The 26,461-nt window shown below is 39.9% G+C and overlaps 1 protein-coding gene and 1 non-coding gene across 2 annotated transcripts; both read right to left on the reverse strand.

Moving 5' to 3' along the window:
• Positions 1-4,319: 4,319 nt before the first annotated feature.
• On the reverse strand, positions 4,320-26,461 carry ppp1r8a (protein phosphatase 1, regulatory subunit 8a). Its single transcript, XM_052036302.1, has 7 exons — positions 26,369-26,461; positions 15,840-15,900; positions 13,467-13,620; positions 11,528-11,745; positions 10,872-11,016; positions 8,319-8,383; positions 4,320-7,809 (listed from the first exon to the last, which is right to left on the reverse strand). The coding sequence occupies exons 1-7, from the start codon at positions 26,410-26,412 to the stop codon at positions 7,450-7,452; spliced, it is 1,047 nt and encodes a 348-aa protein (XP_051892262.1). The 5' UTR covers positions 26,413-26,461; the 3' UTR covers positions 4,320-7,449.
• LOC127581916 (small Cajal body-specific RNA 1) lies at positions 14,983-15,143 on the reverse strand. Its single transcript, XR_007958041.1, has one exon. It is a non-coding gene; the product is annotated as a small Cajal body-specific RNA 1 (non-coding RNA).

Consider the following 26,461-nt stretch of genomic DNA (forward strand, 5'->3'; position numbering starts at 1 on the left):
GTGGTGGTTCTGGCAGAGCTTCAAGAGCCTTGAACCAGATGTGAGGGTGAAGCAGCACTGATGGAGCATTAAGTACCTAGAGACCGGTGAGTTTCTGATTCTTCCTGGAGGCTAGGAACATCAAACAATTGCTGGTTGAAAGAGTGGATCCGGCCGATTGTGGACGCCAGTATATTTGGAAAAGCAAGCCGCAGGGCTGTGGGAGAGCACAAGGGCCAGAAGGTACTAGCGCATGGCAGCAGAGGGTAGAGCGTAGGAAAAACAAGTAGGAGAAGCAGTGAATGGAATGTACATACCCGATTTCTTGGCTGGGACTGAACTGGGAGGCCTGGAAATGGAGCTGGAAGCCATCTAGGACAAGATGGCAGCAAAGGCAAGTACTGAGGCAAGACATGTGGCTGTAGTAGTGAGTCTTAGTGAGAGTGCAGTCAAAGAGCAGTACAAACCACAGAGGAGAAGTAACGAGAGAGAGACTTCTTCAAAGTAATGGTTGATGGGTGTTTTTGTAACGCCATTGCCAATGGAGTTCCACAGTATTTGGTACTTGGCCCCTTACTTTTTGTGGCATATCTTTATGATGTGGACAAGATAAAGTTTGTAGATAATACAAACATATGAGGAGAAAAGTTTTGGACTGCAGATAGATATAGATGCTTTGGTCAGTTGGACAGAAATGTAGCAAATATAATTTAACCCAGAGGTGAAGAATTATATTTGAGGAAGAATAAAGGCAAAGGAATTCACTATCAATGGGAGGATATTTAGAGGAACCTTGGAACATGTGTCCACAGATTGTTAAATGTTGGTTGGAAAGGCACATGGAATTAGTTGCTTTTATTATCCAAGGCACACAACATAACAGCAGGCAGTTATGCTAAAACTGATTAGACTGCAACTTGCGCAATGTGTACCATTCTAATCACCTCACACGCTCTCCAACTCCTCCATAATTTTAAGTTCTCTGGTACTCGTCTTCACCATAGACCTCCATTCCCCATCATGACAGCCTCACCGCCCTCCACTTCTTTCCTGACCAGAGACAAAACCAGTCCCCTTCCACTAGCACTCTCCTCTGCCTAGCCGAACTTGTCCTCACTCTCTTTTTTGATTCCTCTCACTTTCTACAAACCAAGGGTGTAGCCATGGGCACTCACATGGGCCCCAGCTATGCCTGCCTTTTCATTGGCTACACTGAACAGACCCTGTTCCAAGCCTACTCTGGCCCCACTTCTCAAATCTTTCTCCAGTATATTGACAACTGGATTGCTGCCACCTCTTGCACCCGTGCGGAACTTGACGGTTTCATAAATTTCACCACTAATTTCCAGGTGGATCTCCAATTCACTTAGACTATCTCTGACACCTCTTTCTCCTTTCTTGATGTCTCAATCTCCATCTTAGGAGATTCTTTATCCACCAGCATCTTCTACAAACCCACTGACAGCCACAGCTACCTTGATTACAGCTCCTCCCACCCTGTCTCTGGCAAGGACGCTATCCCTTTCTCTTAATTTCTCCACCTCATCTGCTCCCATCATGAGGCTTTCCACTCCAGGACATCTGAGATGCTTTTTTTTAAACTAACTATAGCTTCCCCCCTACAGTGGTTGGGAGACCTTGCACCCACATCTCTGCCATTTCCTGCAACTCTGCTCTCACCCCCACCCCTCCAGGACCCAACAGGGATAGGATTCCCCTTGTCCTCACATTTCATCCCACCAGCCTATGTATCCAACACATCATTCTCTGCCACTTCCTCCATCTCCAATGGGACCCCACCACCAAGCACATCTTCCCCTCCCCACCCCTTTCTGCCTTTCACAGGGACTGCTTGCTCCGCGATTCCCTGGTTCACATCTCCTGCTCCCACCCCAGGGACTTTCCACTGCCCCTGCCATAGGTGTAACACCTGCTCCTACACCACCTCCATCCAGGGAGCCAAACAGACCTTTCAGGTGAGACAGATTCACCTGCACCTCCCTTAATATCATCTACTGCATTCAGTACGCCAAGTGTGGCCTCCTCTACATTGGCGAGACCAAATGCAGACGTGGTGACCGTTTTGTAGAACACCTATGCTCTGTCCATAATCGTGACCTGCATCTCCCCGTTGCCAATCACTTCAACTCCCCCTCCCACAGTATCACAGACATGTCAGTCCTCAGCCTCCACTGCCAGAAGTCTAAATGCAAACTGGAGGAACAGCACCTCATTTTATCTTGGGACTTTAAGGCCTAATGGTAGGAACATAGAATTCTCCCACCTTAAGTAAACCAAATCCCCCGCCACCATGCCTCTTCTTTTCTTTCCTAGCCTGACTCTTTTCCTCCCCTCCCCTCATGGGGCACCTGCCTCCTTACCTTTGACCCATCCCCAGTGGATCTGCTCTCCCCTCCTCCCCCACACCTATCACTCTCCCTTACCTGCATCTACCTACCACCATCTTGTGCCCACCCTGCCTCCCCTCTTTTTTCCTCCTATCATTGCTCTGTTCTTCCCTCCTATATATTGAGCTTCCCCTTTTCCTATCTTCAGTCCTGAAGGGCCCTGACCCGAAACATTTGACTGTTTTTCTTTGTAGATGCTGCCTGGCCTGCTGAGTTCCTTCAGCATCGTGTTTTTTTTTCATTCTGATCACCACCTACAGAAAAATGCGACTATAATGGAAGTGGGGTCCAGGTTTACAAGGGCATTTCCAGAACTCAAAGTTTAGCTACATGGAAATATTAGATAAGCTCACTGTGTTTTCTTTGAAACTGAGTAGAGGGAGGGGAGATTTAAATGGAGGTAATAAATCTATTTGGGCCATAGACAATAAAAAGACATTTCCCTTAGCAGAAAGTAAAAAAAACGAAGGAGCATAGATTTCAAGTAATCAGTGGAAGGGTTAGAGGGGATTTAAAGAAAATGTTTTTCACCCAGATGGAGGTCTGTAATTCACAACTGGAGAGAGGCATAAATCTTCATATTAGAAAGTAGTGCATCTGAAGAATCTTTATCTAAAGAGCTACAGTCCAGTTGCTGGAAGGTGGGATTAGGCAGGGTAGCTCTTTTAAACCAGCACAGATATAATGGGCTGAATGGCTTCCTCTGAATCATATATTTGCTATGATTCTAAAAATTTTTGACTTTTGCAAGATGGATCATGGTCCTCTCAGGGGCACTATCAGTGGTATGTTAACTAAGCATGAATACTTCTCTATCATAACAGATCAGGCTGATGTTGAAGTCCTGAAAGGGGCCATTTCTATGGGACCATGTTGCAAAAGGTTATCAGTCCTCAAGAGGCAGAAAGTGGAATTTGAACTGAAGTCTCTGGATTGTTAGTCCAAACATCTCATTAATGAATATTGCTAATTTAATTGCAGTGCCACTACCAACTTGCTCATTATAAAATTGATGAATTCAAAAAAACCAAAATGCTTGAAGTTATATCATAAATTACTAGTCAGATAAGTAATTTATAAACTTATTGAACCAAATTTGAAACTCTTATCACAAAACACCTGCTGCAGTACTTTTTACTCACACAAGGTAGACATTGATCAATTGCACTGTGATCTTTCTTGTGGGAGTGAGAGCAGGGAGAGAGCACTTTTGGTCATTAGTAAACTGCAATTACTTATTAAATTACAACAGCACTATAGGACGACAAATAAGTAATGTGTGATTAATTTTATACCATCACAATTTTGGAAGTTTTTAAATGTAAAGTTTGTCAGTGTAAACTTACTTTGGAAATAGCTGACAGCTAATTCAGATGATAATGCCCAGAACGATATCTATTGTGCAAAGTACCACACAAATTCTAGCTGATAACTCAAACCAATACAAATAACTACTACATAAAACATAACTCATTCTCACAAATGTAAAGACTTTGCTGTAAACAAGCCTGCCGAGAAAAGGGTATTGCCTCAATATACAGGTCCTCCCCAGGTTACGGATATCTGATTTATGTACAGCCTGTTCCTACGAACGAGTGTTTGGGACACCTGACGGGATGGATTTATCAGCTGCTGCTGCGGGGCTGCAAACATCTTCTGCCGCCTGGGAACTCTGTGTTCGCATTTCCAACTTGCAAACTGTCCAGGTTACAAACTGTTCACAGGAACAGAACCCTGACGCAACTTGGGGAGGGCATGTATCCTTGTGTCCTTTCAAATGATCATACAAAAAAATCCATTAGCTATCAATAATTATGGCTATCACATCAAGAATAATTTTTAAAAGCATCTACATCCAACCAAAGTCTTGAAGATTGTACAAGTCATTTGCAAAAATTGACATAACATGTCCTTTTACAGCTTTGTCAAAAATGCACACTTTATTTGGTCACAGTAAAAATAATCAGGTACCAATATAGGTTAAGTATGTAGTATGTCAATCATTTGGTTTTATTTGGCTTTAATACCTCCACATTCCATGGAAAACATAAACCCTCCACTTATCCTCCAGGTCTGAGGAAGGAAGTTTGACCCATAATGTTAACTGGTTTCTTTTTCCACAAATGTTGCTTGACTGGCTGAGTTCTTCCAGCATTTCTGTTTCTGCTTCCTCCACATTCTATTCCTAGATTTTATATTTAATGTGCTAGGCATTCTCCTGCTACAATTAATGCAAACTTGCAACATTTGACAAAAGTCATGAGGCTTCTTCTCAAAACATCACACCTACTAAATTCAGAGGAGCTGAAAAAGATTGGCATAAAAATCATCTGGTACTGAACCATAAAGTATCTCAGTGGCAGAGGTTAGATCATTAGAAGTATTTAAAGTGGAGATAAATCCATTTTTGTAATATCAGGGATTTGATAGCACAGAGGAATTGAGGCCTGGGGTAGATCAGCCATGATCATATTGAATGGCAGGGCAGGCTTGAGAGGCCAGGTGGCCTACTCCTGTGCCTACTTCCTTGGGTTCTTGTAGTGATGTACATTGCAGATAATGCCAGCAAATGCACATCCTTCAGAGAAAAAGCAAAGTCGCACAACAATGTTTTTCTCAGTCCTTCATCTTCAGCTAGCAATGCCTTACCCTCCCACTGTACTTTAAATGAATTGCAGACAACTACAAGAACAATGCACTAGCCATTTCCATACATTAGGTGCATTCACTAGGAACATAATTGAAACAAACAGCAATCTGAATTCCAAACACTGGATGCGACACAGGGCAAAAAGGCAGGTAGAAATAAAACCAAACTGCATCTTCAGAACTATTCCAAAATATAATTGGCCCTACATTACAGAATTTCAGAAATTCATATCGTTACCTATCCCATATGTATATTTTGGTTCTTCAACAGGTTACTAATTGTTTACATTTTCCCCCTTACTTCTCATAATGCAGCATCTATCTTTTAATAAAAGTATGGTTGAAAATCAAGTATAAATGATTGTTTCCCACAAAATACCATTTTGAAAACTGAATGCTGGGCAAGGACTACTTATCCCATTACGTGCCTCAAACTAGCATATTTCTTTTTTCAAAAGAGAACTAGTCTACCTTTCAAGGCTTCAAGGCATCTTGTCACAGCTCATAAAATTCCACAGCTGAAAGATAAATTGCTTTTTCTAAATCAATGTTTTAAATATTAGGAATGAACTACTCAATGACTCACGAGTTCCCAAGTGAATTTCAAGCAGACTAAGCATGTCATAATTAGATCAAAGTAATTTAGAAAATGAATTGGTTGACAATACACAAAATCAGGTTTTCAGAGATCCATCGTTTACATTGACACATCTTTTTCCCTACTAATGTTGACAAATCTAGTTCATAGCTCTGGCTTTTTTGTAGTCAGTTTATAGCAGCTGCAGTCTCTTATCTGCAATGATTAATTTCCAAAGCGATGGTCAGAGTTGAAGATTACTGAAAATGAAAATTAATTTGAAACATTTGGCTTAGCAATCCTGGCTTTGTTTTGAATACAACAAATCTTCAGAAAATGACTGATCATTTAACTCAACCAGCTGACTTGATAGTTTTGCACTTCTTTTTTAATAAATTTATTAATACTAAAGTTTGTAAAGAAATTTGCATTTATGTAGCATGGATAACCAACTCAACTTAAAGTTATTTACATTCAATGGTACAAATCTGAAGCAAAGTCACCATTGGCTTCTGCATTTGCTATTGCACAATTTGCAGATAGTAAGCATCAAATTGCAATGAATTAAATGACTAGATCATGTTTAAGGGATAAATCCTGCCGAGGTGATAGAAATAGCAAGCAAGCCCTTCTTGGAATAATGCAGAGGGATCTTTTACATTTACCCAAGGAGCCACGTCTTGGTTTAATGCTTCATTTGAAAGACTGGATCCCCAACAGCACATCATTTTCCACAGGAGTGTTAGCCTAGATCAATTTCTCAGTGTTACATACCTCGATTTTCTTTTAAACCACTTGACCTATAGAAGTTAATTTTAAAAATGGAAAAAAATAAGCATATATCTCAGCCACAAATAAATCACTGAAGAAAATGCCCCAAAATTAATCCAATATCTCTCAACTCAAAAGGCACATTGGTGACAATTTAGGCATTTAAAATATAAAGAGCTGTGGGTAATAATACATATTCAGCACACACCAATGTAGGTAATTTTTGCAGAGGAATTTCTTCAAAAAAATTGAGTAGTTTTAATTTCATGACTGATCATTTCAGAATAAACACAAGTGTCCACGATGGCCCCACTTTACAAAAACAGACAATAAAGCCCATAAAACATTACCTGTCTTTAGAAAGAATTTTTCTTTAAAGTAGTTTGAATAATGACGTTCCAGAAATTAAATGTCTATCATATTCTGCAACTAGCAAACATCACTCTCAAACATAATCACACATGATTAAAACGGGCAAGGCTGGAATAGTGTAAGTTATGAAGTACTAAGTAACCAACCAGAGTAAATCATAAAAAGGGAAAGCAATGTGATGTGGTGTAACATCTTGCAAATTGTCATCTACCTATGTAGTGTCAATTTGCTATCCAAGTGTTGCAGGTTTTCCGCTAGCAGTCCCATTAGCCACAAGAATTTTAGTTTGAATATATTAATCAATGCCCCAGTTATGCAGTGTATACAGGTAACATTCTTCGTCCACTTTTCTTTTACTAAACTTAGAACACAAATTAAAAAACTGAAACCCCTCAACTATCATCCTATTCTAGACATGGAAACAAAGCACACATAGCAGAAAAATAGTTTATGTGACTTTAGTCTAACAAAGTGGCAACAGCAAATGTAATTTACACTGAAATATAGGTTAGAAGTAAAAAGCATTAACAGTATATGTTGGAAAGGCTGAACCTATTACACAACTGTACAAACATCTGTACAAAGCTCATAAAAATTTTAGGCATATTAACAGAATTAAAAGAAAGCCCCTCTTGGTCCTTGAATCCTAGGTGACTTTATTTCTTTTTATATATAAAAAAAAAGAACAGATGATCAAATAAGCAGCGATGGAGTAGGCTTCTTGCCAGGCCAAGCTTCCTTGGCATATTTCTTTTTCTTCGGTTCATTAACAGATTCTGCATTGAATACGCCTGGGTTGGAAACAGGGTTTATAGTCACAGTTGCTGGTACCACTGCCGGTGCCAAGTCTACTTCAGGAGCAGGATTTGGGAATGGCATTGGCAGTCCTCCTATCATAGCGGTTCCCATTGTATTGCCGTGTAGCTGAGATGCAGAATCACCACTAGTTGGAGGGAGGCCACCATATAAACTGGCATTGAATGGGAAATTCTGCATACGCCTAGCAACTCCATCTTCCAGACCCAGTGAACTGGGGCTTTCTGTCTTCTTTTTCTATAATTTTCAAAAGAAAACACAATTAACCTTTGGAAGCAATATTCCTTCTGTGGTTAACTTCAAAAGGATTTCTTCACAGCACCGAAGAAATAGTGACATAGGAAGGCTAGCAGCTGTGGTAAAATAATTAGTTGTGTGGCAATAATGCGAATAAGAAAAAGCATCAACTTTGTGATGGTGTTACTTGAAGAGCAGCTGGTTTAATAACAGTAACATTTAGTACCTCAAGGAACTACATGATACTTGAGTGTTGTATTTATGGGTCTCCCAAAAATACCAAAGTATTTTATGATTCTAGTTAATTATACAAACTAAAAATAGTTACAATAAAAATAGCACAATTATAGCTATGAGAAGTTAGGTGTATAACATTTTGAAGTAAATTTGATACATGTTGATCAGTAAGCTCAACATCATTACTGATCTGAAACAACACATTCATTAAAAACTGAAGTTAAACATTCTGCTGCCTAACAAATTTAAAAAACCGGCATTGGCTTATTTACCTTGAGTGGAACCACAGCTGTTTGAACCATATTTCTGAAGCGACCAACTGAAGGATCAACATCCTCTGCAAAAAGGATGAGGTAAAAGAAAGAAATTTTTAGTTCAAGACATGAAGAAAAAACTTGCACAAGCTCAGCTCACTTCAAAGGGGTTTTACAATTTCCTGTTGTATTCACTTTAGTCACAAAAATGCTAGTCAGTTTGTCCAGAAAAGCATTGAGAATGACAGATTAGCACTGCTTTGATGGTGTTTGATCCAGGACAAAAGTAGACCATAATGGAAAAATCCCTGCCTCTTTTCAAATATGCTTGTATATCTAATCCACACAAGCAGACACAGCTTCAGTTTAACATTTTCACCCAAAAAAAAACAAACTTCCTCAGGGTGGCACTGAGGTATCACCCTAAACTGTGAGTGCGATCCTTGGTTGAGGAGCTTGAAATAAAAACTTGTGCCAAAGGTAAAAGTTCAACCACTGAGCCAAATTTCTATGTTATTTAGGTTTTGATCCCTCAATGATGTCACATTTTACTCCCCCCTCTTTCCACACGTTGCTTCATGCAAGACAATTTTCAGATAACAGTGACCCAATTCTTGCTGTTTTAATGAAAGCAAAATTGAGTATTAGTTGTCATTTTAGCATGAAACAGATAGCAAATCTGGAATTACCATTCATTTGAATTTTGGCATGAAATGCAATTTTGCTGTTAGTGGTTCAGCCTTCCTTCAAAAACTGTGTTGTTTTGCAGCTTTCTCTATTGCAAATTGAGGAAAGTCATTGATCAAATAAAAGTTTTACATTTAGGAGCTAAATATTAATTGCAATATACCCTGAAAATATTTTGTTGCACAAGAACCGCACAAGTTTTAATAGTATGCAGTGAAATTTACTGCTTTGAAAACTCTTCAAAACTTACTTTGCACATTGAAATTACCTCAAATATTTCAAAGCATAATTTTTGTACCACTATTTCAATTTCTGTATTTGAGTCTGTAAAATATTTCAAATATTAGTTTAAACTTGTGCTTCCTCACCCAGTCCGGTTTACAGTCTGTGAGAATTCTTCAATGCAATTGGCTACTCAGCCATCTTGATGAATCATTATTGCTGGGTATCAGAGATCTCTGAGCTAGAATATGACAAGCAAATGACAGGGCAAAGGAGGAAGCCATTCCAGAGACTGAACGATCATGGTGGGCAACTTACTTTTAGCTCAGTGGCAAGAACTATTAATATGAACTGACCACAAAATTCAGGTCAATTTGCTTGTTCAGAAACAACCATATCATTGTAAGACTAGCTTGTATTCATGTTAATGTGCATCAAGAATCAATAGCTTATAACGTTACAACTTTCCCTACATCAAATTTGTATTAAAACGTTGAAGTTGATTATTAGCAGTTTAATAATTTGATATTGTATGGACAAATTCACATTTCACAAAATGCTACTTCTAGTTAATATCCCTGACAAACGTGTGCAGTAAGGGATATCAACTATGTGCACTGAGAGAGCCAGGCCAGAGTAACAAACCATTTAGACCTAGGAGTCAAAAATGCAATTGAAACATTTGCAATTGACACCTATAGCTAATACTCAAGATGTGAAACAAAATACAAAACCATATAGTTATTAAACTTGTTGAATGAGAATGGCAATGTATTTTGGTAAGAAAAATAAGGAGACCACATACAAATAGAGGCACTGGTTAATACAACTACATTGCAAAAACAAGCAAACAATTTTTTTTCTAGAGATGTAGAACTGAAAAGCAGAGAAGTACTTAGAACTATAGGTTATACCACATTGCATTGTACATAACTTCTGGTTATCATATATAATAAAAAAAAGGTGTAGAGTCAAAGGAGGAAGTTAAAAAAATTTTACATGAATGATGAAAGAACAGAGAGGAAAAGCAGGAAATAGACTGCTGCTCTTTTCTCTGGGCAAGTGAAGCTTGAGAGCTAATCCAATAAAAATCTTTTTCAGAGGGTAGGTGCAAAAAATGAAGTTGGGAGAGTCCAGATCTAGGGGCCATAATGAGAGAATCACTAATAAATTCAGAACTTCTTGACCCAGACTGATTAGAATGTGAAACAAACTACCACAAGGAGCAATCAAGGTGCATAGTATATATATGTATTGAAAGGAAGAAAGATAACGTGATTTAGAAAGAAATGTATTGATAAGGTTAGGTGAACAAGTAGGGTGGGACAAAACGAACTTGACAATAACAATGCAAGCTGAATGCTTTTTGTGCTGCATATTCTAAGTACTAGCTCTCAAATTTAAATTTCTAAGCATAAAAGCATCAAACTGCTTCCCATGTCTTGCTGAAGATACCAAGGTCTCCGAGACAATACAGCTAATAGAGCATTTCATTAGTCCAGGGTAGGCATTCGGATACACCTTCACAACAATGTCAAACTGGAGCTAATCCTCAAGTCCACAGTTTATATGACAGTCCAAGCTGTGCATTTTGTATGTCAAATTCTCAACTTGCACGTTATTTCAAGTGATAAAAATGCAGAAAGTTAAAGATGGGAATACCTGGATTTATTATCTCTTCATCATCACTGAACGACACCCTGTAGCTCTTTCTTTTACGTTTTGGTCTCTGTATTTCCAAATTCCCCTCTTCAATTGTCAGTGTTGATATTCTTTTGTTATGAGCGGTATTAAATTCTGTCAGATTCTAATTAAAGAAAAATTTTCAGAAACATAAATTCTAATTTGGAAATGCTATCTTCAAATTTGCATAGCTAATAAATTAAACTGACAGAAACATCAATCCAATCTCATACAGATTGCTAAATATGTTCCAATCCTACTCCTCTGAAATGCAGAAGATTGTTCAGAACATAACTCTTCAGGGAGTGCAGTAATGCAATGGATAAGCCAACATTAATTTTAAAAAAATTATATCAGGGAGATGAATCGATGAAATTTTGACAATTACATGTCATTTTGCTATAGTTTGAAATGGTTGCTTAAGAAGTTGTAGGTCTTCATGATATTAACATAATAAGGTGACGTAATGCTCTATGTTAAGTCATGGTCACCTACCATACATACGATTACATCATTTTGCACCCAATTCAACAAGAATCCATTGTTGCCATTACTTGGATTTAAAAATTGATTTACTTGCTTTAACTAATCACTACTGCTCAGCAGAAAAGGAAACATTTAGAATCGGGACTCACATCAAGTTCCGTTTCTTCTTCAGGCAAACCCAACAAACCCTTCAGTTCATCATCTTCCACAGCATTTTCATCACCCTTTACTGCGGAGGGTATTGTCTGTGGTTTTTCACGTAGTGTGTAAGCTCGTGTTGAGGCTCCAAATGACAGTGTGGAGTCTATGGGAACTTGCTGTGGTTTGTGGGGCTCTAAACGAAGGCGCCCCAGGTATGTACCGTGAGCTGCAAAATGAAGTACATATGCAAACCTATTAAGTTCTTGGTGCAGAAATAAATTTGATTAGTCAAATGCCAAACTAATTTAATGCAAAATAATCTGCAGTGTATTTTTTGTTATTAGGTAGGGAAGAAGTGATGGAAAAGGGTAAGAGAGAATGATGACACAACTCATTCTATCCCAGTAAACGCTGGTTTCAAAAAGATAAAAACTTTTTGAATGAATTCAATAATTTGCATTCATTCACATCAGAAACATCAATCCAATCTCATACAGATTGCTAAATGTTCCAATCCTACTCCTCTGAAATGCAGAAGACTGTTCAGAAAATAACTCTTTAGGGAGTACAAGTAATGCAATGGATAAGGCTGTTTATGTTATCTGAACAAATATAGTTTCAGGAGAATAAGAACATTGCATTTATATACTAGGATACATTTTTCTGCAAAAGTAGAACAATTTATTCCATTAATATTGCTAGATTTCATTGCTGTTGAGAAACAGCAAAGACTGAGTCCAAATAGCACCCAATTTGAAGCTGCAAAGATTCTGGCTCTGGTATTGCAAGTTCCTGAAACTCTTTCATACCTTTAAAACTTGAAGGGAGACATTAACAGGACAATTTATAGGACCCCATGTGGTGGGCAAAAAAAAATACACTAGATATATTGTTTTCAAAATAGTAAACAAAACAAAATTGAGTATTCAAAACATTATCCTTTGCTCCACCATTCATCTGAACTATTTGTGGGCAGCACTTAATGGAAGTATTTCTTGTAAAGTTATTCCATAAGCACAAAATCTAATCTTGTTCCTTATGAATCAAGGTTCAAAACTATTATTACAAAACCACGTTTTGATAACAGGTCATCTTGCCAGAGTCAAGGCGTCAGATTTGAAAAATCTATTGCAATCTAGAAGTTTTAATAATAGCTTTAGACATCATTGGAGGTGGCTATGTGGCTTATCATTCTTTTACAGAGATTTTCAGAGACTCATTCAATTAGTACGATGTCTCTGTTCCTTCTTCATGATCCTGTAAATTTTGTCTGTGAATGAGGTGAAATATTTAAAGGGAATCTGAGGGGGATCTACTTCACTCAAGATGGCATTGAGAGTGTGGAATGAGCTGCCAGCGGAAGTGGCAGATGTGGATTCAATTGCAACATGCAAGAGAAGTTTGGATAGGTGCATGAATGAGAGGTATGGAGGACTATGGTCCAGGTGCAGGTAGATGGGACTAGGCAGAAAACCAGGCTGGCATGGACTAGATGGGCCGAAGAGCCCGTTACTGTGCTGTAGTGCTCTATGACTCTAGGTCTTATGATTCTTATAGTCCCTCAGTTAATTACTTGACATTTACAAGTGGATTGATGCTATACATAACCTCATTGCCCTAGGGCTATATAGCATTGAGGGAGCTTTGTATTGGATGATCCAACTTTATACAAGAGGCTACAACTGCAGATATCACTGACATTGTCACATGATTACTGGGGGACAACCATTGTTCCGACTTTTCAAACATAAGACAAAAGCTAGCACAGTAGATGTTGGATTACTCCATTTTCAAAACTTAATCTACATGATCTAAGAATGTACATTACTCAAATTCATCTTTATGCTGTAACTTAATATAGCCCCTAAACTGTAAATTCTAGAGTTCTTTAAAGGTCAACACTACAAACATGTTCCATAAAATACTTCTGAATATAGTAACACTTACTACTATTCAGATCTATGATGAAAACTCTCTTTAAATGTTTGTGATAGACTAATGCAGCGTGGATTCTTGAACATGACTGGTGGTCAATAGTAAAATCACATATGTCAGGGTTCCTTCCAAAGAGGTAGTATTTTTTCTCATCAATGATGAGTTTCTGCAGGAAAAGTAACAATGCATGTTAAAATTTGTGATATTCGACTGTTTTCTTTAAAATATAACTCACCCAGCTCTGCTCACTAAAACAAGATTACAGTAAGAAATGGTAAAATTAGTTCACTATTTGTTCAGATTCCAAATGAGAATATTGGTGTTAAAAGGTTTTAAAAGACAAAAAGGTTTTAAAAATTAGCAGGCTAGCTTGTGCTAGACCTGACCCACAACTCATCTTCACGTCTCCTGGAACCCTGACAGTTTCAGGTACTTTCAGCAGATGCACAGCTTCCAACATCCAGCTGGCCTCAATGCCATGGCTGTTCAGCAAGGCGCAGCAGGCCACAAGCAGCAACTAGGCTGTAGATGGAGGAAACCATGGTCCTGTCTGCAGACCTCTGAGGGCCTGATAGCCTGTAGAGTCAGAAGGCCTTTCATTCATGTAAATTAGAAATACCAATATTAATCAAAACAAAGCACAAAATCAAATTACTCACCTTTTAGTGAAGGTCAGCAATCCAATTCAGATGAATGATGCACAAGCTATGACTGGTGCAAAGCCAAGAGGCCAGATGGAACGTGCATCTGATCCCTCAGCTCAGTACATACTGAATCACCACTGAATTGCAGAGTCTAGGCTAGTGTGAGATGTCACATGTGCCATCATCTGACCTCCCTGAGTTCTGAATTTCCATGCTGTATTGTACAAATATGTATGTTCAAAACATGCTGACAATGGCACTGCAGCTGGCCGGTGATTCCCTATGAAATAGCCAGCTAGTCATCAGCGTTTTATTACAATGTTATCACGTTAACCCTTGGAACACAATACATCTTCTAATTTCAGGTTTCTGACAGTGGTATGACATTTGCTGGGAGAATAACAATTTTGCACAAGCTTTTGAAAACTAGTGGGTTTAAAATAAATTGGTGTTTAATAAAATAAACTTAAACTCAATGGATTGCAGTTCATGAAAACAAATCTCATGAATTCCTCGATGATCAAGAAATTGCTGGATTTGCGTTATTGCATTGAAAATAGAGTCCTGCATTTTATGTTTAAGTTTTTCACACTTGTACTTTTTCCCTCCTCTTCGCTAAATTTGATCTCCCCTTCTAATACTCTTTCTATACTGAATGACTCAAATACTTTTCTACAATTTGCTTTTTCTCTCTTAAATGAAATTTAAGAAACTAAACCACTGGTTCCTATATTTATCAAGGTCCATGTTGACTATAACCAATTTTTATTTTCAAAAGTTTGAGCTGTTCCAAAATAAAAACACAGGACATTCTTAAAATGTTCCACTCCAGTAATTCTGAACAAATAACTTGAAATAACAAACTACAGTCTTTTTTTAAAAATAAATGTGCCTCTGAGTTATAACTCATAGTGTTTCTCTGTACGCTGAGCTAATATTCTCCAGGCTTACTTTGATTTAGCACCACTTGGACCCAACAATCATGGATTGTCTCAGGTATAAATCAGAGCTGTGACATTGATAGCCAGGTTAGTATCTGGTGCATTGTCATTTTTAATACAGAATTTTCTTAAGAGATCCAGACAAGCACAAAAACATTTCCTGAAACAGGTAAAAATGAGCAAATGACCCTTAACAATTTCCACTGCTCATGAAGTGGCCCTCTTTAAAAGGATAACTCAAATGTTTCACAGAATGGTCATTAAAAAAAAACAGATGCATAAGGTAGAGACTGAGTTATTAGCAGAGCTAACCCAAGATAAAGATGCGTTTTAAGGTAGTACTTAAGGACACTTTGGAAGTAGAGATACCAACAGGACACTTAGGGTGTGAACTTCAAAGTGTGGAGTCTAGATAACCAAAGGGTGGGATGAAAGGAGGAAAGCATTACAAAAGGCTAAAAACAATGGAGAATATGTGGAGGTGCACAACATCATAAATCAAGGAGGATTTTAAATTTCCAGTGCATTGTCGATATTAGTTTACAATGAACACCAAACGTGGTGATTTAAATCGGCAATTTTTACCTGATCAGACCTTCATCCAAGTTCTTCAAATATTTCTAAATATTCTACAGTTGAACATAGAGCTTCAAATTACAATTCAAACCAGGCACAAATAAAATGGATTCAACATTCCAGGCGACATTCTCTTCAGTCACCATCACCAATACAATTGCTATGGTATTTGTGTTAAGGAATTATATAAAAAAATAATCAACAGGAAATTAAACAACGTTCACCTCCACAAGCTTGTCTCCTTTCACAACATCCAAATGAAGTCCCGGCGGAGGCTTCCCTCCCCTGAAATTTAAAACAAGATGTTAGGTTACAACAGTTTGTCCAAAATCTATAGAATCTTCAAATTCAAAAACAACTTTTCATGATTGCAGGCACAACCTCAAAAGAGGCAAAAATTGACACTCAGTTCAATTTAAAGGGTCACTACTGTATAAAAACTGTGAACAAAGGCATTGAACTCATCATGTAGCAGAATTAGCCAATGCTGTTGATGCCAAATCTGAACTACAAACTTAAGCTATTTTGTTTCCTTGATACAAACTAGAGCTTTCAAACCTTTAAACTATGGTAGTTCTTGCATCCTTTGTAGCATTAATCAAAATTTATTCCACTTAAAACCCATATCGAGAGATCAACCTTCACAATTACATGAAAACCCAAATTGTTTAACAGCCAATGAATTGCGTTTAACGTGTGGTCACTTGTGGCAAAATGTGGAAGGTAGGCATACTTGGTAGATTAGTTCCAGTCCAATAAGAAGATCATAGGAGGCAAGGTTTGTATTGCAGCAAGGGAAATGAGATGAAAATTGATGCAAAGTCACAGCTTTCCTTACTCCAATCAGAGTTAAGATTAGGTATTTGGTAATCCACTGAGGATCACAGCTTGCATGTCATTGTGGAGCAAATGGAGGATGGTGATATATTAAATTTGAGGAATCTTTGACAATTCAAGAAATTAGAGTTCTGATGAAGGGTCTCTGACCTGAAATATTAATATTTTTCTAAAGATGTTGCCTGACCGCCTGTTTCCCATTTTTTTTTCCAGAATTGAAGGGTTTTGGGATACCAAAAGGTAGCATTTGTGGCTGATTCTGCTCCATGCACTCTTCTTGGATTTATCACATTCACACGCCTTTCGATGGATGGAATCCACATTGCAACTCCGGAGGAGATAGTCAAGAATTCTTGTAGTGTCTTTCCCCACGAGAAAGGAAGGAGACCAATCACAGTACAAGCCAACATGGTTCCCTTCTTGAAGACTGTCACAGTTACAATGTCTGACGTCCCCTGGGATGCTCTCTTCTTCTCAGATAAGCATGAGAAGGTCACAAATGCACATCATAAGTATTTCAGTTTTCATATTTTAGAAGGAATTGTGTGCTTTTCCCAATTCCTCATTTTATAGCCAATTGTTGGATTTTTCAACATCTTGTTGGACCGTGGCAAGGTCAAAGCTGTGAAATGAAGTTGCGAACAACTGCAGTCCTTGGTCAAGGTCTTTGAGGTACTTCTGAGTGGGCACTGGTGCCCTCACTGTCCTTGATGCATTCTTGTTCTTGGCTTTTAATGGAATGGGACATTGGGTGCTTGGGACGTAGAAGGTCTTGGTGGCACTGAAGAATCCATGTATGTCAAGATTGTCAGATCTCCGGTACTATTTCCATCCGCATATTCTTTAGGTCATGTGTTTCTTGGCTGTCACTGGCCTTCAGATTTATTTATTCTCCCTTGCATTGTCATATTGTTTCTAGTCCACGAATGCCCTGCATTTTGATTAGCTCCTGGTCATTCCCATCAGGCCAGTCTTGCTGTTTTCTGCTACAGAAACAATCTCCTCTCAGATGCCAATTATGGTGGACCTCAGGGCAGATCAGGTATTATGGATGCTGCACTCACAGTAGGTTGGGAATTGCCAGTATGGTGATGAGGCATTGACTTAGTGTAACTTAAGACTTGAATGCTGAGAGTATGTATACCTGTGCTGCTGGTAAAACATTCTGCTGTTTTAAATTGATATGCCTGAGGTGAATAGCTTCTGTTACATCCATAACAGCAATTAATGTTAGGTTTCAATCACATTACTAAAGCCCTGCCATGCTTTTGTCCTTCAATATTGATTTTCCTGTGGCAGTTTCTGTTACCACTTTTTTGGGGTCTGATCAATGGAAATGAAAAACGGATTACGCAATCAGTGCTTCCTATTGTAGAGTCATAGAGTTGTACAGCACAAAAATGGGCCCTTCTGCCTACTACATCCATGCCAACTTTTATTCCCATCTAGACTAATCCCATTTGCCTACATATGGTCTGTATCCTTCTATACCTTGCCTATTCAAGTGCCTGTCTAAATCATTTTAAACAGTGACTGTATTTGATTGCACCATCTCCTCTGGCACTGAGTAAGATAAATCTTTCCGCTCAGATCCCCTTTAAAACTCCTTCCTCATCTTAAATCTAGGCCCTCGTTTTTAATACCCCTATCATGGGAAAAAGAGTCGATCTACTCTATTTACACTTCTTATAATTTTATATACCTCAATCAGGTCACCTTCAGCCTCCTTCAATCCAGGGTTAACAGGCCCAGCCCATCCAATCTCTTCATACGGCCAATTCAGGCAACATCTTGGTGAATCTCTTTTGCACTCTCTTCAGTGTTTGAATGTGCAAATGCTACAGGTATCCTGTTGAAACCTTTCTTAGACCATGACACAGTCTAACAGATGTCAATACCTGGATCAAAATGTTGCCTTGAATTTGTCTGTGTTAGGAAAGAATTGTGCTTCAACCTCTGTCAGAAGAATGACTCAGACTATTTCAGCACATACACCGGTCCTACAGCCCACTAAATCCATGCCACCCATTGTGCCTATCTATGCTATCCTCATTTTTCCACGTTAGGTTCATAGCCTTCTATGCCTCTTCAAGTACTTACTTAAGAAATTCAAGTACTCCTCTGGATGCTTCTCAAGTGTCCCGAGTATCTGCCTCCACCAACTCTTCAGGCAGTGCATTCCAGACTGCTACCACCCAGTGTGAAAAAATTTGCCCTCATATCCCCTCTAAAGCTACCTTTTTAACTTAAAGCTATGATCTCTTGCCTTAGTAAAAGCACCCCCCACCCCCCAGGTGGAAATCTCAAATACTAGAGAGCTTTATATATATTTATATAAAAAAAATCACACACACAAAGAGTGACAGATGACGGGAATGCATTGCCAGGGGAAGTGGTGGAAGCACATACAGTAGCAATGTTTAAGAGGCATTCAGTTAGGCACATCAACAGGCAAGGAATGGAGGGATATAGGCAGATAGGATTAGTTCAGATGATGGCTGACACCAACATTGTGGGCCTGTTCCTGTGCTGTACTGTTCCATGTTCTGTTATAACCCTTCAATTTTATATCTCTCTATTGGATCACCCTTCAGCCTCCTCCATGCCAGGGAAAACAAACCCAGCCTATCAAGTCTCTCCTAATAATCAAAGTGCTCCAATCTAAGCAACATCTTGGAGAATCTCCTCTGCACCTTCTCTGGTGCCATCACATCCTACCTGTAGCATGGCAACCAAAGCTGCACACAATACTCCAGGTGAGGCCTCGCCTATGTTTTATAAAGTTGTAACATGTCACCTCAGCTCTTATGTTCTATGCTATGCCCGATTAAGGCAAGCATTCCATATGCCTTCTTCTCCACCTGTGCTGCCACCTTCAGGGATGTATGTACTTGTACCCCAAGGTCCCTTTGTTCATCAACATTCCTAGGGTCCTACCATTTAAAGTGGATGTCCTGGTATGCCCTCCCATTAGCAAAGGCAATTCCAAAAACCTGACCTCCCATCCCCAACAATCCCCATCCCAGCAGTTGCGATGTCAAAAACCATATGCTTCAGAGGCATCAGCAATTTACAGTAGGTACCTCAAAAAGACAAGTACAATGAACACTGTCTCCAAAAAATCTAAATCACTGGCTGGATAGACAAACTACTGTCAGTATTCTCTCCCAAGCTAATATCCCCACATCAACACATTGATTACACTTAGTTTTAATGGGCTGACAGTACTAGCCAAATGCCTACCATCAGACTCCCAAACAAGCAGTCCACTCTGAACTCCACTGGGGCTAGTGATTTCCAAAAGGCAAGAGAAAATGTTTCAAAGATGTCCTCAAAGCCTTCTCTTAAAGGTTTAATATCACAGGAGTCCTTGGCCCAAGACCAATAAAGCATTGAGGATCGAGTCTCTCCAGCACAGATACATGGAGCCCAAATGCAAGCAGTGTGGTAGAACCCAGTCAACCCACTCACCTGCCAAGTTTTCCCATCCTTTCTGTGGGATGCTCTATGGATCCTGCAAGGACTCAATCACCTTAAAACCATACTGACAGCAAGTCATACCTGACTCTGAGGGAAAACCTAATAAGAGTAGGACTAGAAGCCAGCGTCAGACTCAAAGCCAATAATTTCACATTTCAACACAATGAGAATTAAGTTCCTTCTTAGGATGCAAGCTGTTAGCTGTTGTCAGTATCTTCACCTGCAAAGGTTAAAATGAGCAATTTCACATTCCAACAGCTACAAATTCAATTACCTTTAAAACATTAAGTCTTGCACATCCATTCATTTTGAAACTTCTTTTGCAAATGCAATCCGTGAAGAATTTGACATCATAAAATCATTAGATCAGATGGGGTTATAAATAACCTTGGTGTGCCATCACCTTAATCAACCTCAGTGCAGATGAATATAATTCCATTCAGTGATCTATATGGTTGTTTCAAACTCAAAGCAATTCCAATATTATAAATGTGTTCTGTCCAAATCATACTTAAATCAAGAATTACAAGAAATATAACCTCATAACTAATTAAAAATGACAGCCTTACCACATACAAAATATATATTCGTGAACAGACAACTTGTTACCAGAGATATTGATTTACTCAGACTTTGCTTAACAAGACCAGTCCTGTACTAGAATTTTAAGGAACGCCATGGTAAACCTATGAAAATTTCACCTTGTATCCACATAAACTGCAGCACCATAATTACAGATTCATTCTCTCATTACAACCTTTTGTTTCTGGAGAGAGCATTTAAGCCTCAGTGAGTAAGATGAAGTACTGTTGACAATTATATGGGTAAATTAGAAAATTGTGAATTATATCCAACATAACAAGCTGTTGAGCTCCATTCTAAATTTTCTTACCAGCCACTGTGACCAATCATTTAACTACATCTCTGGAGAGAGAAACAGAATTAATGTTTCAGATTAATAACCTTTCATCTGTTCTAATGGTGAGTTACTGACATGAAATGTGAACCGTTTCTCTGTCCACAGCTTCTGCCCGACATGCTGAGTACCCCCAGCAATTCCTGTTTTCATTTCAGATTTCCAGATCTGCATTTTTTTTTGTTTTCCATTAAATTTCATTATCTGATTATATGGAGTTGGATAAACATAATGTGTTGCTCTCAAAAATAATTATGGTGGAAAAACCTCAAGCTTCATATTAATATGGGCATATCCTTCACTACAAGGACTGAAGCCTTTCACAATGACAGCTCAGCCACAGAAAGTAGGAAAGAGCTTTCTAAAGGTGGACAGTGGTTAGAGTGAAATTAAGACCACAACAAAAAAAGAGGTCAAAAATTAAAACCAGTTCAAAAGATAACAAAAGATAAAAAACAAAAAAAAATGAGGAAGGCAAAATTAACAAAAATATTCCTTTAGATGCATAATCAGCTAATGCAGTGGAGTGACTAAAAAACTTGGGTCAAAGAGGCAAAGTTCAGCAGGGTGATTTTTTTGGGAGATTGAAAAGAAGATGGAAGAAATTTGGAAATTTAGGGTATAGATGACCGATGGTGAGTTGAAGAGAATGGGGGACGCACAGGAGGCGAGAGTTGGAGGAATGCTAATTCTTGGAGAACTGAAAATGGTTATGGAGATAGGGAAGGGCAAAACCATTAAGAAATTTAAACACATGGATAAAGATTTGTGATACTGACTAACATCATCCCCAACACACACGCACACAAAATCAGCACATGTAATGTGGGTGCAACAGAGATTACTGCAGTGCAATTAAGGACAAGCTGAAGTTCCTGGAGGAAAGAACTAGAGGCTGGCAGGAGAGCATTCACCAGCAGATGGCCTGATGCAGAGGAGACAACAGGTAATTTAAAAAAAGTAGGGGGGATAACTAGAAAGATTTGCATTTATATTGCAACTTCCACAATCTTAGGACATCCTAGAGAATCTAACAACTGATGAAAGTATACTTTAAACACAAATTGTATGCTGGCTGAAGCTACTGGAGTAGGATTTGCAAATGAGGCCTTGATTTGGAAAGTTGTTAACACTGCACATTATTTTGAGGTAGGGGAGAGTTTGACATGTGGGTGGAGCAGCCGGGCTCTGCAATGGAAAGGATATGGTTTTGGAAACATAGGATGGCTGCGTTCTGATTGACTTGTTTCGGGACAGTAGAGAGAACATAGAAGAACTGAAGAGTTTACAGCGGGGGCAAGGAAATTGGCCCGAACCTTTTCAATACTTAACTGGCAAAATTTGTAGTTAATCTAAGATTGGCTATGCACACTGAGGCAGTGCTTGGCTTTAGAGAAGTATTGCTGCTTTGCACCTTCACACTAATGCAGATGCTATGTTTTTGGAAGACATGGCTGAAGAGGACCACAAAGATGAGGAAGCAGAGCAGGCTGTTGAAAAGTTCTTCAAAAACTTTTCATGTTAAGTATTGGGGCAAGAGAAGCCATTGCAGGAAATGTATAGCTACCAATGCAACTAACTATGGGCTGCTCCATCTGAGTTGGACAGCAAAGTTATTGGATAGTTAAGTGCCTTCAGCACTTTTTGACACAGACTGCAGTAAAATTCCAATAATGTGCTAGCTGACTATTTGGTTCTGCATCTGGCTCATAGGTGATGTTTCATGCATTACCCTGAAATCTACTGGGACTCTGGTTCTTGTGCTTCTCTGAAACCCACCAGGGTTCACTGAAAAGTTTATAATACTGTAAGATCTTTGGAAAAAAAGTGAACCTGAAGTGTGTTGGATTATTAGTTGGAATAATATCCAATGGTCAGTAAAAACCTGGTGGTCTGTCACAAAGTATGAAGCATGCTGTATTATCAGAGTTTTACTGTACTTGGAAAATAATGATGTAATTGAAATAGCTAAGGGACATTGTATTTTTTAAACCTACACCCCTGTTAAGTATCTTTCATAATATATCAATTAGGTAATGGTGGAGGTCAATTAGAAATCTCTTTCAATTCCCTAGAAACAATTTATGTTCTGTTATGGCAGCTACAGCATGTCACATGCAAAAATTACAACCAAGTCTGCTTTCTCTGGGTACAGAAACAGGTGATCTTGCACCAAATTTGACCTGCCACTTGTCCACGCACATAATGTATCATAATCTCTTTGGAACACCCTGCTCCTATTTACTATTTGCATGTCATTTAAATTTGTGTCATTAAACACTTGTTTCCAAAATGGTTCCAGAATTTATTAAGAACTCCAGGAGAAAAATACAGTTAAATTTGAATTGAAAATCTTAACATCCATCACAATCTTGTCAAAATAGTCAGGACCAACTGCAGTAAAATAATAGGCAGGTTCAGAATTCAGTTTGACATAGATCAAACAATGTTGTCAATTCCACAACACGACTGTGCAAATTCAACAAATGCCACAACTTTTCACCTGTTAACCCTAGTTGTAAAAACCTGATCTATAATTCAGTCACTAGAAATATAAGCAAAATGTTTTTAGCAAAAACTTCATATTTACATTTGTTTTAAGATCAAAATAATCTCACTTGAATTGTTTTGAGGAATATAGTAGAAAGTATGATCTCCCAGTGATTTAAAAAATAATGCAGTCTTATAGAAACATAGAAAAACTACAGCACAATTCAGGCCCTTCGGCCCACAAAGCTGTACCGAACATGTCCCTACCCTAGAAATTACTAAGCTTACCCACAGCCCTCTATTTTACTCAGCTCCATGTACCTATCAGTCTCTTGAAAGACCCCATCGTATCAGCCTCCACCGCTGTTTCCAGCAGCCCATTCCACGCACTCACCACTGAATAAAAAAACTTACCCCTGACATCTCCTCTATATCTACTCCGCAGCACCTTAAACCTATGTCCTCTCGTGGCAAACATTTCAGCCCTGGGATAAAGCCTCTGACTATCTACCCTATCAATGCCTCTCATCATCTTATACACCTCTCAGGTCCCCCCTCATCCTCCGTCTCTCCAAGGAGAAAAGGCCGAGTTTCCTCAACCTGCTTTCATAAGGCATGCTCCGCATTCCAGGCAGCATCATGCAGAATATACAGAATATACAGAATAATGCAATCTAATAATGCAGAATAACCTCCTATGTCTTATGGTCTTGGAATCAACTCTGGGACCAAACCGGAACAGAATTTTCCCACACCACAGAATTTGCAAACTTGTTCTTTCAGTTATTTTCAATTTTTCTAAGTGCCCTAATGTTTGTTGTGTACTTTAGTACTGAGAAGAAAATTTAGAAACAATCTATGCAATCTGCTAAGTCCAATAAATACATCTGGAATTTTCATTACATGCACAACTTCTTAAATATCACAAAATTTTTGCCTCCGACATTTAGGGGACAGCTAAGAAAACAAATATTACACAAAGAACTGATTTTTCCTATACCATCCATTAATATATTCACATTTATTTGAGATTAATTAACAGACTTGTTTCTTTGGCTCTGATGCTGATCAGTAACAATGAGTAAACAGTTCAGTGCAGTGAGCATATAAAACACATCTTAAATTGGCCTTTGTTGTACAGAAGGCACAATGGAGGTACAGGTAGTGTAGTTGTCTCACAGCTCCAGTGACCCAGATTCAATACTGACTTCTAGTGCTGTATGTGTGGAGTTTGCACACTGCTTGTGATACCATGGAATTGCCTCAGATGCTTTGGTTTTCTTGCACATCCCAAAGGCAAGTTTGTGGGTAGGTTAATTGATTACTGTGAATCTTCCTAGTGTAGATGGCAGGTGGGAGAATTAGGGTGGGGTAGGTTGGGGGAAGGGTATTAAAGGGCATGTGAGAGAGAAAAGATTACAGGAAAGTAAGTGGGAGAATGTGGCTGCTCTGAGAGCTGGCAGAGAATTGGTGAGCTGATTCATATGGAATATGAAAAACGTCACTTTTTGTAAAGAGTATTAAATTGTCTGCTTATTACAATTTTGTAAGTAGCAAACCAAAGTATTATAAATGCAGCAGTTATTCAAATTTATAAACAATCTTTGTTTTTACATTTGTTCAGTCTATTACTTAATGAGTATTTGAACACAGTCACAATTTACAATATTGCAATTATCTAATTGGATGAAATAAACCCAACTATAAAGACTTATTTCCAAAAATAATTTTCAAATTTTATGCCAGTTTCTCCCAAAGGTGCATATTCACAAATGTATCCAAATGTTCTAACAAAACAATTACATCAGAAATGCTGACCTGCCTTTCCTCTTTAAGCTTATAAATGTCTTGCCACACGTTTCCAGCATTAACTTCATATTGAGTCCTGCAGCCACTAAGGAAACTTTCTTCCTTTGCCAGTTACTTACACTGCCTCAAACAACCTAACTGATGCAATATGGATTCAAAACCACACAATTACACCTGTCCACTATTCCTTCAAATCTCAGGGGCAAGTTGTTTCACCTGCACTCAGCATGCCAACATGTTATTCCCCCTGTCCCCCCCCCAAAAAAAATCACAGGCTTGCAGGCAACCAGGGAATCCATGTTGGCAATCTGTTAAACAATCAATCGTCTGCTTTAAAGTCTAGCATGACCAGGGCAAGGGAGAGGGAGAGGACACATGGCAGGCAGAGTGCAGAGAAGGGGTGGGTGAGGAGTTGGGGGGCAGAATGGGGTAGGGATTGGCTGGGCTGTGAGTGGGGTTGCGGGAAGGATGGGGGCGAGGGTGGGTTCCAGGTGTGGGGAACTTGACAAGAACGATGTGTTTGAGAGTGTTGGGAGTTGATGTGGGGGGGAGGAGGCTGGAGATAAGACAGAGCGGGGGGGGGAGGGGGGGAGGGGGGGGGAGGAGGGGAGGGGGGGGAGGAGGGAGGGGGGGGGAGGAGGGGGGGGAGGGGGGGAGGGGGGGGAGGGGGGGAGGGGGGGGGAGGAGGAGGGGGGGGGATGGGGGGGGAGGGGGGGAGGAGGGGAGGAGGGGGGGGGAGGGGGGAGGGGGGGGGAGGAGGGGGGAGGGGGGAGAGGGGGGGGGGAGGGGGGGGGGAGGGGGGGGAGGAGGGGGGGGAGGGAGGGGGGGGAGGGGGGGGAGGGGGGGGGAGGGAGGGGGGGGGGGAGGGAGGGGGGGGGGGGAGGGAGGGGGGGGAGGGGGGGGGGGAGGGGGGGGAGGAGGGGGGGGAGGGGGGGGGAGGGAGGGGGGGGGGAGGAGGGGGGGAGGGAGGGGGGGAGGAGGGGGAGGGAGGGAGGGAGGGGGGGGGAGGAGGGATGGGTGGGGGGCTGTGCATAAGACGGAGCCGGGCAGACAGGGGCAGAGGCTGCTGCCTCGCCCATCGCTACCGAGAAGCCACACCGCGGCCTAGCGCAACAGGCCACACGCTCGACCTCAGCCGCAATCGCCGCCAGGGCCTTGATACCCTGTGCACCAGCACTGCTCCCCACCCCCCAACCTGGAACAGCAGCGCGGCGGACTCACCATGTCGGGCACTCGAACACGGGTTTGAGCTGAATCGCCTGCATTTGAATCACATCGAGAGCGGAGAGCCGCGCCGCGCTCTGGATTCTGGGT

The sequence above is a fragment of the Pristis pectinata genome, chromosome 22, assembly GCF_009764475.1.
Source record: "Pristis pectinata isolate sPriPec2 chromosome 22, sPriPec2.1.pri, whole genome shotgun sequence".
NCBI classification, from domain to species: domain Eukaryota; kingdom Metazoa; phylum Chordata; class Chondrichthyes; order Rhinopristiformes; family Pristidae; genus Pristis; species Pristis pectinata.